This window comes from Herpailurus yagouaroundi, unplaced genomic scaffold (assembly GCF_014898765.1).
Source record: "Herpailurus yagouaroundi ecotype Mexico unplaced genomic scaffold, PumYag 67793, whole genome shotgun sequence".
Lineage (NCBI taxonomy): Eukaryota > Metazoa > Chordata > Mammalia > Carnivora > Felidae > Herpailurus > Herpailurus yagouaroundi.
In genome coordinates, this window is record NW_024420586.1 from 18,960,334 (window position 1) to 18,973,316 (window position 12,983).

General features: G+C 38.8%; 1 protein-coding gene across 2 annotated transcripts in view; it reads left to right on the top strand.

The window, feature by feature from the left end:
- The window catches only part of USP9X (ubiquitin specific peptidase 9 X-linked), a 128,277-nt gene extending 116,396 nt beyond the window's left edge, over positions 1 to 11,881 (top strand). For both annotated transcript variants that reach the window (XM_040468837.1, XM_040468838.1), the window contains exons 39-45: positions 3,048 to 3,233; positions 3,709 to 3,929; positions 4,020 to 4,108; positions 7,665 to 7,821; positions 7,972 to 8,184; positions 8,525 to 8,620; positions 11,327 to 11,881. In XM_040468837.1, the coding sequence (XP_040324771.1) occupies positions 3,048 to 3,233; positions 3,709 to 3,929; positions 4,020 to 4,108; positions 7,665 to 7,821; positions 7,972 to 8,184; positions 8,525 to 8,620; positions 11,327 to 11,464 (1,100 nt within the window). In that variant the 3' untranslated portion in view covers positions 11,465 to 11,881. The remainder of the gene's footprint in view (positions 1 to 3,047; positions 3,234 to 3,708; positions 3,930 to 4,019; positions 4,109 to 7,664; positions 7,822 to 7,971; positions 8,185 to 8,524; positions 8,621 to 11,326) is intronic.
- Positions 11,882 to 12,983: the final 1,102 nt, after the last annotated feature.

The following is a 12,983-nucleotide window of genomic DNA, read 5'->3' on the forward strand; positions in this document are numbered from 1 at the left end:
AAAAGTAAATAAACGTTTAAAAAAAAAAAATAAAAAAAAAAAAAAAGTTTAAAAGAAAAGAAAAAAACATATATCCAAAATTAAGTTCCAGAAATAATCAAACATCCCTGTCATTCCATGTTTGTTTTGTATGTGAACCTACTGATCACCAGTTGATCTCTGGCTCGTTTAACATAAGCAACATTCTACTTTTTGTCTCTGTAATTGGTTTTTTCCTTTATCTCTCCATACTAGAGATGCTTGGTTATTTGTAGTTGAGAAGGGAGAGAGTATTTATGACACAAACAAGCAAGTGGAATCTATTTCAAACTATGAAATATCAAATTTAGGCATTCACAAAAATGCTATTTTGTTCAACTCTCTTTTTTAGGTATTGCCTATTCACAAACCATACATCATTGGTCCATAATGTAATTAAAATTTCCCTGCTAAAAGCAAATACAGATCCGTAAACTTTAACATGAAATTCTTAAGACCACATATGCTTTCAGGTTCAGAATTATTTAGATTTAAGAAAGGTAAGGCGGTATATATATCACGCATTATGTAACATCCCTATAGCAGGATCCAAGACAGCACCTTATAAACATACACATTAATATTTCTACAGTAAAACACGAATAGTGTTAATTCGTGGGGATAAATGAAGACTAGAAATAGCCTCTTGTCACTTCAGGCTAGCTTTTCCCAGCAAACACATTTTGGCACCCAACTTTATGAAATAATTTTGTTTATATTTATGATAAAAGCTTTTTGAATCTCAGGATTTCAGATAAGGGATTGTGCACCTGTATTCATTATACCTTTTGGAATGTGACAAAAAAAGTGTCTTGTCTAATGGGGTATAGAAACAAATAGATAACTGCCATAAAGTATGTTAATGGTTATAATAGGGAAAGTACAAAGTGCTGTGGTAGTATATCACAGGGTTACCAGATCAGATTTGGGGAGTTTAGGGGACTTAATGCAGAAGTTGATGTGGGAATTGGTTGCTAAGTTTTCCATCCAGAGTGAACAGCAGATGCAGAGACTTAGCATAAACTCGGTTTGGATGAGGTGAAATTTAATCAGTCTAGAATTGATCTAAGGTGGTGATGGCAGGAGCACTGGACAGGATTCTCTGATCAGGCTATTGTGGCAAGCCTTGTGAGGGATTCTGGACTTCATCCTAAGGGCATTGATGAACCATGGTAAGAGTTTTTTAAAGGACATACCTTGTAGAAAGATCATTCTGACCACAGTGTGGGATGGATTGTAGGGAAATGAGACTATAGATTGTTAAAATGATCTATAGCAGAAGATCGTTGTGGCCTGTACTGGGGAACGGACAGTGGAGTGGGGGGGATCCAAGTGGACAGATTCTGGTACTTTGCAAAGTCAGTAGAAATCAATGATTGGATATTAAGGAGAGGGGAACACAGAAGAGATGTTAAGAGTGATTCCAGTTGGGAATTTACCTAAGGAATATAGGAGTGCTGATGCATATAGGGGCACATGTACCCCAGTGTTCCTAGCAGCACTTTCAATAATAGCCAAATTATGGAAAGAGCCTAAATGTCCATCAATTGGCGAGTGGATAAAGAAGATGTGGTAAGGGCGCCTGGGTGGCGCAGTCGGTTAAGCGTCCGACTTCAGCCAGGTCACGATCTCGCGGTCCGTGAGTTCGAGCCCCGAGTCAGGCTCTGGGCTGATGGCTCAGAGCCTGGAGCCTGTTTCCGATTCTGTGTCTCCCTCTCTCTCTGCCCCTCCCCCGTTCATGCTCTGTCTCTCTCTGTCCCAAAAATAATAAATAAACGTTGAAAAAAAAAATAAAAAAAAAAAAAGAAGATGTGGTATATATATACAATGGAATACTACTTGGCAATGAGAAAGAATGAAATCTGGGCATTTGCAGCAACGTGGATGGAACTGGAGGGTATTGTGCTAAGTGAAATAAGAGAAAGACAGATACCATGTTTTCACTCATGTGGATCTTGACAAACTTAACAGAAGACCATGGGGGGAGGGGAAGGGGGAAAAACAGTTACAGAGAGGGAGGGAGGCAACCCATAAGAGACTCTTGGATATTGAGAACGGACTGAGGGTTGATGGGGGCTGGGAGAGAGGGGAAGGTGGGTGTTGGGCATTGAGGAGAGCCCTTGTTGGGATGAGCACTGGGTGTTATTTGGAAACCAATTTGACAATAAGTTATATTTTAAAAATTTGCCCAGGATTCCAACTGAATAGATAGTGGGGGCCATGTATGGCGGGGGGGAATCGGAAAGACATGGATAAGGAGAGTGAACGTTCAGTTTGGGCAAATAGAGTTTGAGCCTATTGGATACCCAAATAGTGATGTTCATTATTCAGTAGAATACTTAAGATATTTGTAAGTCTTCTGGAATCCTCTGGGTGAAAATTGCTGGAACATGAAGCCATTAGTGTGGATTTGATCATTCAGGAAAAGCATACAGAGGGAGAAGATAGCCTCATGTGGGAACTTTGAGGCACATTGATTTTTCAGAGACAGAGGAAGGAGGACTCACAAATGAGACCGAGGAGAGGAGGTTGAAAGCAAATGTGAGAGGAATCCAAGTAGGAGAGGAAGTAGTTACAGTTTAGAACTATTCCTTAGCTTTGCTCCAAGAAAGGGGGAAGAAACCAAATTTAGGCATGGTTTTCAAGCAGCTTAGCTGTGGAAGAAATTGGAGAGGCAGTTTACATAAGAATTCTTGTTTCTCACTTAGTTTTCGTCATCCTCCCTAACGATGAGGATGGCACTGTAGGTTAGTCCCCCCAGATGCTCAGGCCATAGAAGGTGGTCGTTTTCTTTATGCCTGGTTTGACTGGAATGTCCTGGTCTTTATTTCACCATCTTAAAACTTAAATCCAATTATGTGACCTAGCTTTTCTGTTTGGTTAAATAATTCTCTGAGTGCTAAGAGTGGTCTTGTGATTATAAAAATTATAAAAAAATATTTTATGTAACTACTGTTATTACGAAGCCCTTACCATCTGAATTCTTTTCTCTTTTGTAATTCTTCCCGCTTCTTCCTCTCTCACTGTAGGTGTGGCAGAGAAGACACAACTTCTGAAATTGAATGTACCTGCTACCTTTATGCTCGTATCTTTAGATGAAGGTCCAGGTCCTCCAATCAAGTACCAGTATGCTGAATTAGGCAAACTGTACTCGGTAGTGTCACAGCTGATCCGCTGTTGCAATGTCTCTTCAAGAATGCAGTCTTCAATCAATGGTAAAATCAAATGCCCCATTCTTTACATTGGGTTTTAAATACTGCTGGCCATATGTAGTGCCCAGTTAATTATTTTAATTCTGAAGATGTTTATAAAAACAAGAGTCCGACTATCTGTGCTTTGGAATATTTTGTAATATTTTGGGTTCTATACCTTTTTCACATGTTTAAAGGGGATCTTTTTTTGTCTACTTGCTACTGAGGTTGATGCCTTATGAAGTAGTTTACAAATTAACTTTTTATATAGGAAAATGGCAGTGTTGGCATCTAAAGTTTGCATCTTGTCATCTTGGTCTGTCTGGTTATTGTAATGCCTGATACTCCTTTCTTCGTTGTTTCATTGTACTTAGGAATATTGATTTAAAATGTTACTTTTTAAAAATACAAACTTCATAAGCTGTTTTCTGTGGTGAAACCTGTAGATTATTGTGGAGAAGCCTATTCGTTTCTCATTGATGACAAATCTGTATTCTAGGTAATCCTCCTCTTCCCAATCCTTTTGGTGATCCTAATTTATCACAACCTATAATGCCAATTCAGCAGAATGTGGCAGATATTTTGTTTGTGAGAACAAGTTATGTGAAGAAAATAATCGAGGACTGCAGTAACTCGGAGGAAACTGTCAAATTGCTTCGTTTTTGCTGCTGGGAGAATCCTCAGTTCTCATCTACTGTCCTCAGTGAACTTCTCTGGCAGGTTAGGAAAATAAACATTCATACGTCTCTATAATTTGTCATTTGTTATTCCTTTAAACAAGTTATCTCACCATGTCTTTCCTGATTTTAGGTTGCATATTCCTACACTTACGAACTCCGGCCCTATTTGGATCTGCTTTTGCAAATCTTACTGATTGAGGACTCCTGGCAGACTCACAGGTTTGATCCTCTTTTTTACTTGCCCAACTTTTAGACTAACTGAAATTGCCAGTCAGCACTTTTTTTTTAATACCTCCTGGAGATCTAATAAATGTGTCCCCTTAAAAGCTTAAGAGTGAATAAAAAGTTGCCCGTGTTGCGTGCTTACCACTAGCTGTCAAATTTTTTTTTAATTAAGGAAAACTAGCATAAACTTTTGGTAAATATGTTAATTTCATTAATGACATGCTAGGGTTCTTTTAAAATTAGTCACATGAGGTAAGGTAACATTTGGTTATCTAAAAATAGTCCTTAGGTAAGTTAAGCACAGTGAGTTCTCATTATTCATGGTAGTTACATAGTCTAAAGTTGCTGTGAACACTGAATGGGGGAGTGCTGAACCAGTGCTCCTGGGGGAAATATGGGGGTTGGCTTCCTGCAAGCCTCTGGTTGTGTTCGTGTCAACCAATCTATACATAACCTTTTTTAAAGTGTGCTTTTTTTTTTTTTTAAGTTTATTTCCTTATTTTGAGAGAAGAGAGCAGGGGAGGGGCAGAGAGAATCCCAAGCAGGCTCCACACTGCCAGCGCAGAGCCCCGACATGGGGCTCAAATGCGCGAAACTGTGAGACCATGACCTGAGCCGAAACCAAGAGTCGGTCACTCCACTGACTGAGCCACCGAGGTGCCCCCTTTTTTTTTTTTTTTTATTTTTTTTTAACTGAGGTTATCCAGCATAACTATCCCCTCAGGCTTTCTCCAGAATTCCTCCGTTTGTTCTTTCTGTCCTAAAGTTTAATGTATTATCTTTAATCCCAAGAATTATACAGATGATGGTGAAGTATGGAATTAGTTGACAGAAACAGTTCAAAATCTATATAATGGACCGCCTCCCATCTGTCAATAATTAAAACAGCAACTTGAAAACAAGTTCTATAACAAAACACTTAAAGAGAAATTACAATTTTGAGTCTTAGTGGGGATTGCAAATGCCAGAATTCATGAATCCATATTTCCAGATTATCTCCAAAATTACCATCGTAGATTCAAGTCCTATTACTGTTTGTAAAAATAGCATTAAACCAAAAATCAGTTTTCAGGAGACAAAAAAAATCAGTAGTTCCATAACTATAACCGTGTATTTTGAGCACTGTCCAGTACCCTTCTCAGCAGGATTCTAGGATTTGACATTTTTCTTAAGAATTGTTTTTAATGGGGGGCACTCGGGTGGCACAGTTGGTTAGGCATTGGACTCTTGACTTTAGCTCACGTCATGATCTCAAGGTTCATGAATTCAAGCGCCGCATTGGGCTCTGCAATGACAGCATGGAGCCTGCTTGGGATTCTGTCTCTTTCTCTCTGCCCCTTACCCCACTGTGCTATATCTCTCTCTCAAAATAAATAAACTTGTTATTTTTTTTTGAAAAAAGGTGTTTTTAATGGAATCTTTCACTCTTTTCATTTAAAAATATTGTAAGCATGTATAGCTTTAAAACAGTTTGGTTACATCTTAGTTCTCTTGAGTTATTGAAGCAAGCAGGAATGGGAAAGGCACATGTGCTGGAATAAATATGGACAGTTGAGTTTTGTGTAATGAGATTAGTAAGGTATTATTACTATGAATCACTGGCCCAAGCTTGAAAATAATTTTCTCATAGTGAGCTTTGAGTTCATTCGGTAAGCACTGTATGAATATTTACAGAGTATTTGTCTACCATGTGCCTGGCACTAGCAGGCATTGGGGAATAAAGCAGGCAAAGATAATACTGATCAAAACAGCATTTGAAAGCAGTTAATACTAATGGGAAGAAGATGTGATATGGTAGAAATAATGCCTTATACTTCATTATCACTTGAAAAAACTGAAGGCAAAAACCGTATACACTGAAGTGTTTCAGATTAAACAGCAAGAAGCCTGTACATGATTGATTAGTCTGAAATTATTAAACCTTGCAAAATTGCTGAAGTCATGATTTCCAAACAAAAGATTTCAGGAATGCATGTAATGCAAAAACAAAAACCAAACTTGCGTTTTTATTTGGAAACATTCTACTAAGTAAAATTTATGGTTTATGTAAGGTTTTTTGTTTTTTTGTAATTCCTGACTATACAGGTAGTGTTTCTTTATGGAGGTTAAGTTCACCATTTTAACTGGTTTAAAGTATACAATTCAGTGGGTTTTAGTACATTCACAGTGTTGTACAATCATTATGACTATCTAATTCCAAAACATTTTTATCATTCCAAAAGGAAACCCCATATGCAATTAAGCAGTCACTCCCTATTACCCCCCATCCCCCGGTAACGACTAACCTGTTTTCTGTCTCTGGATTTGCCTGTGCACTTCATATAAATGGAATCCTATAAAATGTCCTTTTGTGTCTGGTTTCTTTCACTTGGCATAATGTTTTCAAGGTCTTCTGTGTTAGAGCATCTATCGGTACTTCATTCCTTTTTATGGCCAAATAACAGTCCATTGTACGGATATACCACACTCTTTATTCATTCATCCATTGTTAGACTTTTGGTGGTTTCTACCTTTTGGCTGTTGTGAATACTACGGTGAACATTTGTATATGTGGTTTTTTTTTTTAAAACCTGTTTTCAATTCTCAGAGAATTGCAGGAAGGTAAATTTTTTATTTTACTGTTATTTTTTTAGTTAAACTGCAAAGTATTCATAACCTAGGATTTACCATTTTAACCATTTTTAAGTTACAATTCATTGGCGTTCACTCTGTTCATAATGCTGTTACCATCACCACTGTCCATCTCTAGAACTTTATCATCCCAAACTGAAACTCTGTGCCCATTAAACCATAACTCCCCATTACTTCATGTCTTCACGACTCAAACATGTTGTAGCATGTGTCTTAATTTTATTCCTTTTTAAGGCTGGATAATAATCCACAGTGTGTATACAACCCATTTTGTTTACTGGTGGGTGAGGTTTTTAACACAAAAGAAACCGGGTGCTTTTTTGCCGCTATAATTTTTTTAAGTTGCTTATTGAGGTAGGGGGGAGAACGAGAAATCATTGACTGTATATTGTTCTTTTGTGACTTGGCACAAACTGAAATGAAATCACCCATCTTTGGCAAATCAGCTAAATTGTAGTAGTATTGGTGAAAATTACTTTGTCGTATAGCACCTCATGATTAGAATTCAAGGTCATTTTGTACTTCCAAATTATATCACTGTGTCACAGTCACTGATTTCTAACTTCCTAAAGAAATGCAGCTTTATAAAAGGGACTGACTTGAAGCAAACTCTTAGGTACAGCAGTTATAACATTAGTTGTTAACTTTAAGTTTGTATTACTCTTAGCGTCCTAAATTCACTTCCAGTAATGTATTTTAATTACATCACAAAGTCATTTTGGATTGGTAACAGGTTGGTAAGAGCACAGACTGCTAGGGGGCTGCCTGATCTTGGGCAAGCCGTTTAAAACCTGTCAGTACCCCTTTTCTCCTCTGTTCAGGGGTTTGACAGTAATGACCTGCTGTCTAGCATTAGTACATTCAAGGAATGTTAGCTGCTGTTTGATCTTTCAGGTTTTTATATTTGGTTCTTTTTCAGAATTCATAATGCACTTAAAGGAATCCCAGATGACCGAGATGGGCTGTTTGACACAATCCAGCGCTCGAAGAATCACTATCAAAAAAGAGCATACCAGTGTATAAAATGTATGGTAGCTCTTTTTAGCAATTGTCCTGTTGCTTACCAGATTCTGCAGGTGAGGGTTTTTTCTTACAGTTTTGTACAAATTGGAATCCGAGTTAGGGATTCCATTTTTAAAAAAAGGAATAGTGGGAATTTGGAGTTATTTTAACTTTGAGAAATATTCCAGAGCCTTTTACATACATGGTTTTATTTTCTTTTGAAGGGCAACGGAGATCTTAAGAGAAAGTGGACCTGGGCAGTGGAATGGCTTGGGGATGAACTTGAAAGACGACCATATACTGGCAATCCTCAATACACTTACAACAACTGGTCTCCTCCAGTGCAAAGCAATGAAACATCAAATGGTTATTTCTTGGAGAGATCACATAGTGCCAGGATGACACTTGCAAAAGCTTGTGAACTCTGTCCAGAGGAGGTAAAAAAAAAAAAAAAAAAAAAAAAAACAAAAAAAAGAAAAAAGAGCCACAAGTGTATAGCAGATAGAAATGAAAGAAAGCAATTTTTTCCTTTATAGGCCAGTGTAGTCTTCAGTTAATGAGGGAGCCGCCTTCTAGAGAAATTTCTGAAATTGCCTGAAATGTAGTCTCTCTCAGAGAATCCAAATCAGGTTTTTTCATGTGCTTTACATTTGTTGCTGTTCAGTAAAAGGAAAGTTGTGAGTCCATTTTGTAGGTTAAGTTTTTATTTCAACTAGAAAAAAAACAGTTATGTAGGCAGATTCAAGTTTATTTTTATCTTTAAATTTTTAAAATTAGGAGCCGGACGACCAAGATGCCCCTGATGAGCATGAGTCGCCTCCACCTGAAGATGCCCCGTTGTACCCCCACTCACCTGGATCTCAGTATCAACAGGTAAATGGGGGGCCGGTTTTTGTTTTCATCCCTAGAACCTACTTTTATGCTTTATTTAAAGGATGACTAAATTTTTTGTTGTGACTGCAAAGGAGTAAAGACTAGACTACCTTCAGGGCATGATCAAAAGAATAATCGTTGGGACAGTAATACTGGGACAGGGTCACAGTATGATGTGTTTCAGCTCTTCCCTGTTGTGTTTTCCTGGTCAAATAGGTGCCCTTTGTACTCCTCTATGTTACTAAAACTGTGTGACAATTGATGTGCACATAAAATGATACTTAGTAAAAGGGACTATGACATTTCATGTTAGAGTCTACAAATGGATTCCAAAGACATTTAAGATGTGGCAATGAAGGAAATTGTCCTGTTAGAGTCTACAAATGGATTCCAAAGACATTTAAGATGTGGCAATGAAGGTTACTTAGCCTAACCAAGACTTCAATGACAGTAACAACTGTTTAAAAAATACCAAGGATTTGACAGATTTCCATAAAATTTCCTATAAGATCAGTAGCTAAATAAATAACATTTAAATGATGAAATTTTCTGAACGAGAACTTTTCCTTCTAAAACCAGATGTGACTAATTCACATCTTTTGAGGCAGTGATGCTCAAAGTTGAACAAGCATCAAAAATTTTTCCCCTGGGAGCACCTAGATTGCTCGCCAGTTAAGTGTCTGTCTGACTTCAGCCCAGGTCATGATCTTGTGATTCATGGGTTCAAGCCCCACATTGGGCTCTCTTCTGCCTCTGCTGTCAGGACAGAGCCTGCTTCAGATCCTTCGTCCCCTGCTCTCTCTGCTCCTTCCCCACTTCTGTTCTCCCTCTCAAAGTAAGTACATTAAAAAAAAATTTCCCCCCTTGGTCAGAGGTGGGGCGCCTGGGTGGCTCAGTAGGTTGAGCGTCTGACCCTTGATTTCGGCTCAGGTCATGATATCAAGGTCTTAAGGTCATTGAGCCCTATGTGGGGCCTGTGCTGTGGAGCTCTGCACTAGCAGCAGGGACCCTACTTGGGATTGTCTCTTCCTGTCTCTCTGCCCTTCCCCTACTAGCTCTGCTCTCTCTCTCAAAATATATAAGCTTTTATTTTTTTTATTTTTTAAAAAAAAATTTTTTTTCAACGTTTTTTTTATTTATTTTTGGGACAGAGAGAGACAGAGCATGAACAGGGGAGGGGCAGAGAGAGAGGGAGACACAGAATCGGAAACAGGCTCCAGGCTCCGAGCCATCAGCCCAGAGCCCGACGCGGGGCTCGAACTCACGGACCGCGAGATCGTGACCTGGCTGAAGTCGGACGCTTAACCGACTGCGCCACCCAGGCACCCCTCAAAATATATAAGCTTTTAAAAAATAAAATCTTTTAAAAAAAAAAAAAAAACAAAACCCCCTGCTGGGCTTGTTAAATTTTTTTTTTTTTTTAACGTTTATTTATTTTTGAGACAGAGACAGAGCATGAACGGGGGAGGGGCAGAGAGAGAGGGAGACACAGAATCCGAAGCGGGCTCCAGGCTCTGAGCAGTCAGCACAGAGCCCGACGCGGGGCTCGAACTCAGGGACCGCGAGATCGTGACCTGGCTGAAGTCGGACGCTTAACCGACTGAGCCACCCAGGTGCCCCCCTGCTGGGCTTGTTATAGCACAGGTTGCTGGGCCCCCACCCCAAGCTTCTGATTCCTTTAGCTCTGGGGTAGAACCAGAAAAATCTACATTTCTGACATGTCCCCAGGTGATTGATGCTTGGTGCTAGTCTGGAAACCAGTTATATTTTCAGACTATATTTCAGGCTGGAAACAGAAGCATACTGAATAGTTAGAAAATGCATATTCATAATATTTATTTTTGTAATCCAAATTCTAGAAAGATCTAAAATCTTCTTGGTTGGTGGGAATGTACAGAAAAATGAGGGTTCATGGGTTTAAAACGTTACAAAACCAAATTCACGAGGAAGAAAGTTCCTTTCCTCAGCCCTGAGAAAGCTCCTGTATTACTCATGCTTGGTTAATCCAGATCTTTAGCCTTGTTTTTAGTGACACCATTCTGTGTTCAAGGTCGCTGCTAATGCAGAAGTCCTGTGACCAGATTCATCATTATCCTATAGAAGCTTCAAGGTGCTTGGAAGAGTCAGAATAGATGTATTCTGGCTCAGAAATCATTTTTTGTAAATGTTTTTTGACAATAAATAGGCTATAATCTCTTTGTCAGACTTTGGTCTAAATAATTTGGGGCACTAAAAATCACTTCAGCTAAAACTTTACACAGACCTACACTGCTTTTATTTGGGGCTCGGGGGGTTGCAGTTTAGGTGGTGTGTGTTTTTTTGTTTAAAAAAAATTTTTTTTAAGTTTACTCGTTTTCGAGAGAGAGAGAGAGAGAGAGAGAGAGCGCGCGCACAAGCGAGGGAGGGGCAGAGGGTGAGGGAGACACAGAATCCGAAGCAGGCTCCGAGCTGTCAGCACAGAGCCAGACTTGGAGCTCGTGCCAACAACTGTGAGATCGTGACCTCAGCCAAAGTCGGCCAGTTAACTGACTGAGCCACCCAGGGGCCCTGGGGTTTTCTCTTCCAAACCATTTTTTTCCCCTCACCGTTGGGCCCAGCATATTGACTTTTTGTAAGTCCCAGGAATAAAAGAAATGTTTTCAGCCCATGATTTTGAAAGTTTAATATGTGAAAAAGTCTTAACGTAGATCTCTTCTCCCCTCTCAGAATAACCATGTGCACGGACAGCCATATACAGGCCCAGCAGCACATCACATGAACAACCCTCAGAGAACTGGCCAGCGAGCACAAGAAAATTACGAAGGCAGTGAAGAAGTGTCCCCACCTCAGACGAAGGATCAGTGAAATGCACATACTTAACTGGTTCCATCAAGACTGTGCACCCAGGCCTTACAGTCCAACCTTTTTCTGTGTCTGGCTAATATTTAAAACTAGAAAAACTATTCCTAATCAACATGGAGTGGAGAGTTTATTCACTGTCTTATCTGCAGAAATTTGCTGTCCATATATAACCCGCCTGCAGTGGAAAGTGTATAGTGTTTTGTAATAAATGGCCTGATGCTAATGTGTAAATGGCAAAGGTGTATATAGTATATTAATGTTTGACTGTTAATTCTTAAGCAAGAAACTTTTCTTGAGGAGACTCACAGATCTACAAAAACTACAAAAGTTAATTTTCTTGTTCTACCCATTGCACTCTGCAACCAGTGTTGCCTGCCTCATGGCAGTTGGATCTATTCCTTTACAAAAAAAAACAAAAAATACACCAACAACAAACCAGAGCCCGTCCATGTCAACCACACCAATAGTTTCATGTTAATTCTTTGCCACTGGAGGCAGTTTTACTATGAGCAATGTAAGGCTGGTAACCTTTAAATTATTTGGTTGATGTGGAAAATTGGTGATGTAACATTGTTTCTAGATCTTTTTCATTGCCTTTTTATTCTGACATTAGGTTAATCACTTTGAAGCTATAGTTAAGCTGTAACATTTAGCATGGCTTCACACCAGGTTAGTGTAGCCAATGAGGAAAAAATTACCATAATGACCGCGGTTGTCCCAGTGTGACAGCTGTATCGCTCAGAGCTTTTCCTTCTCACACCTAGACTATAAATATAAAACAAGGGGAGACGTGATTAAACAGGCGGTTTTCAGTTACACATAGGTTGCTTATGTCTAATGTTTGACAGTTCAATCTCTGGGTGGGATAAAGAAATCTATGAGTAATGGGAATTTTTAAAGATTTAAAACAAATATGCAAAAATTTGCTATGCCAGGATGCTTGGAGCATAATAGAAGACTGTATTTGGTGTGCTTGTTTCGTTTCTTTGGTAGAGCTTATTAGGTGAATCTTCTAAAACTTTCCTTCTGCTGGACCCCAGTGAAGTGGAAGTCACCAGAATCCCACAGTACTTGGAGCACCACTTGCCCCAAGACGTCTGGCTGAGTTTTCTGCTCAGTCACAGTTTTACTTGAAAGCAAGACTTGTCCTAGCTCCTTGTCCATGATTCCAAAACTTTCCATGTTCGAAGCAGGGTCTAATTAAAAAGGAAACTACTGGTTAGTTAATTGAGGTATCATAATTGCAGCATAAACATTTAATTAAAGATAAGAAACTCATCAGTTAATACTGTATTTAAAAGCGAATTGGTAACTTGAATGTGTGTACTTTTTGGAACCTGTCTAAAAACCAAATACCCCTTCAGATACAGTCCACCCTCTTCTATTTAAATATTTTGCTGTTTTATTTTATAGAAATTATTTTGCTGAATTCACAAATAGAATTTGATTTACGAAGAACTTTTTGTCCTGTGGTGTGTTTTTGTTTTTGGGTTTTTGGTTTTTTTTGTTTAATTTTCTTTTT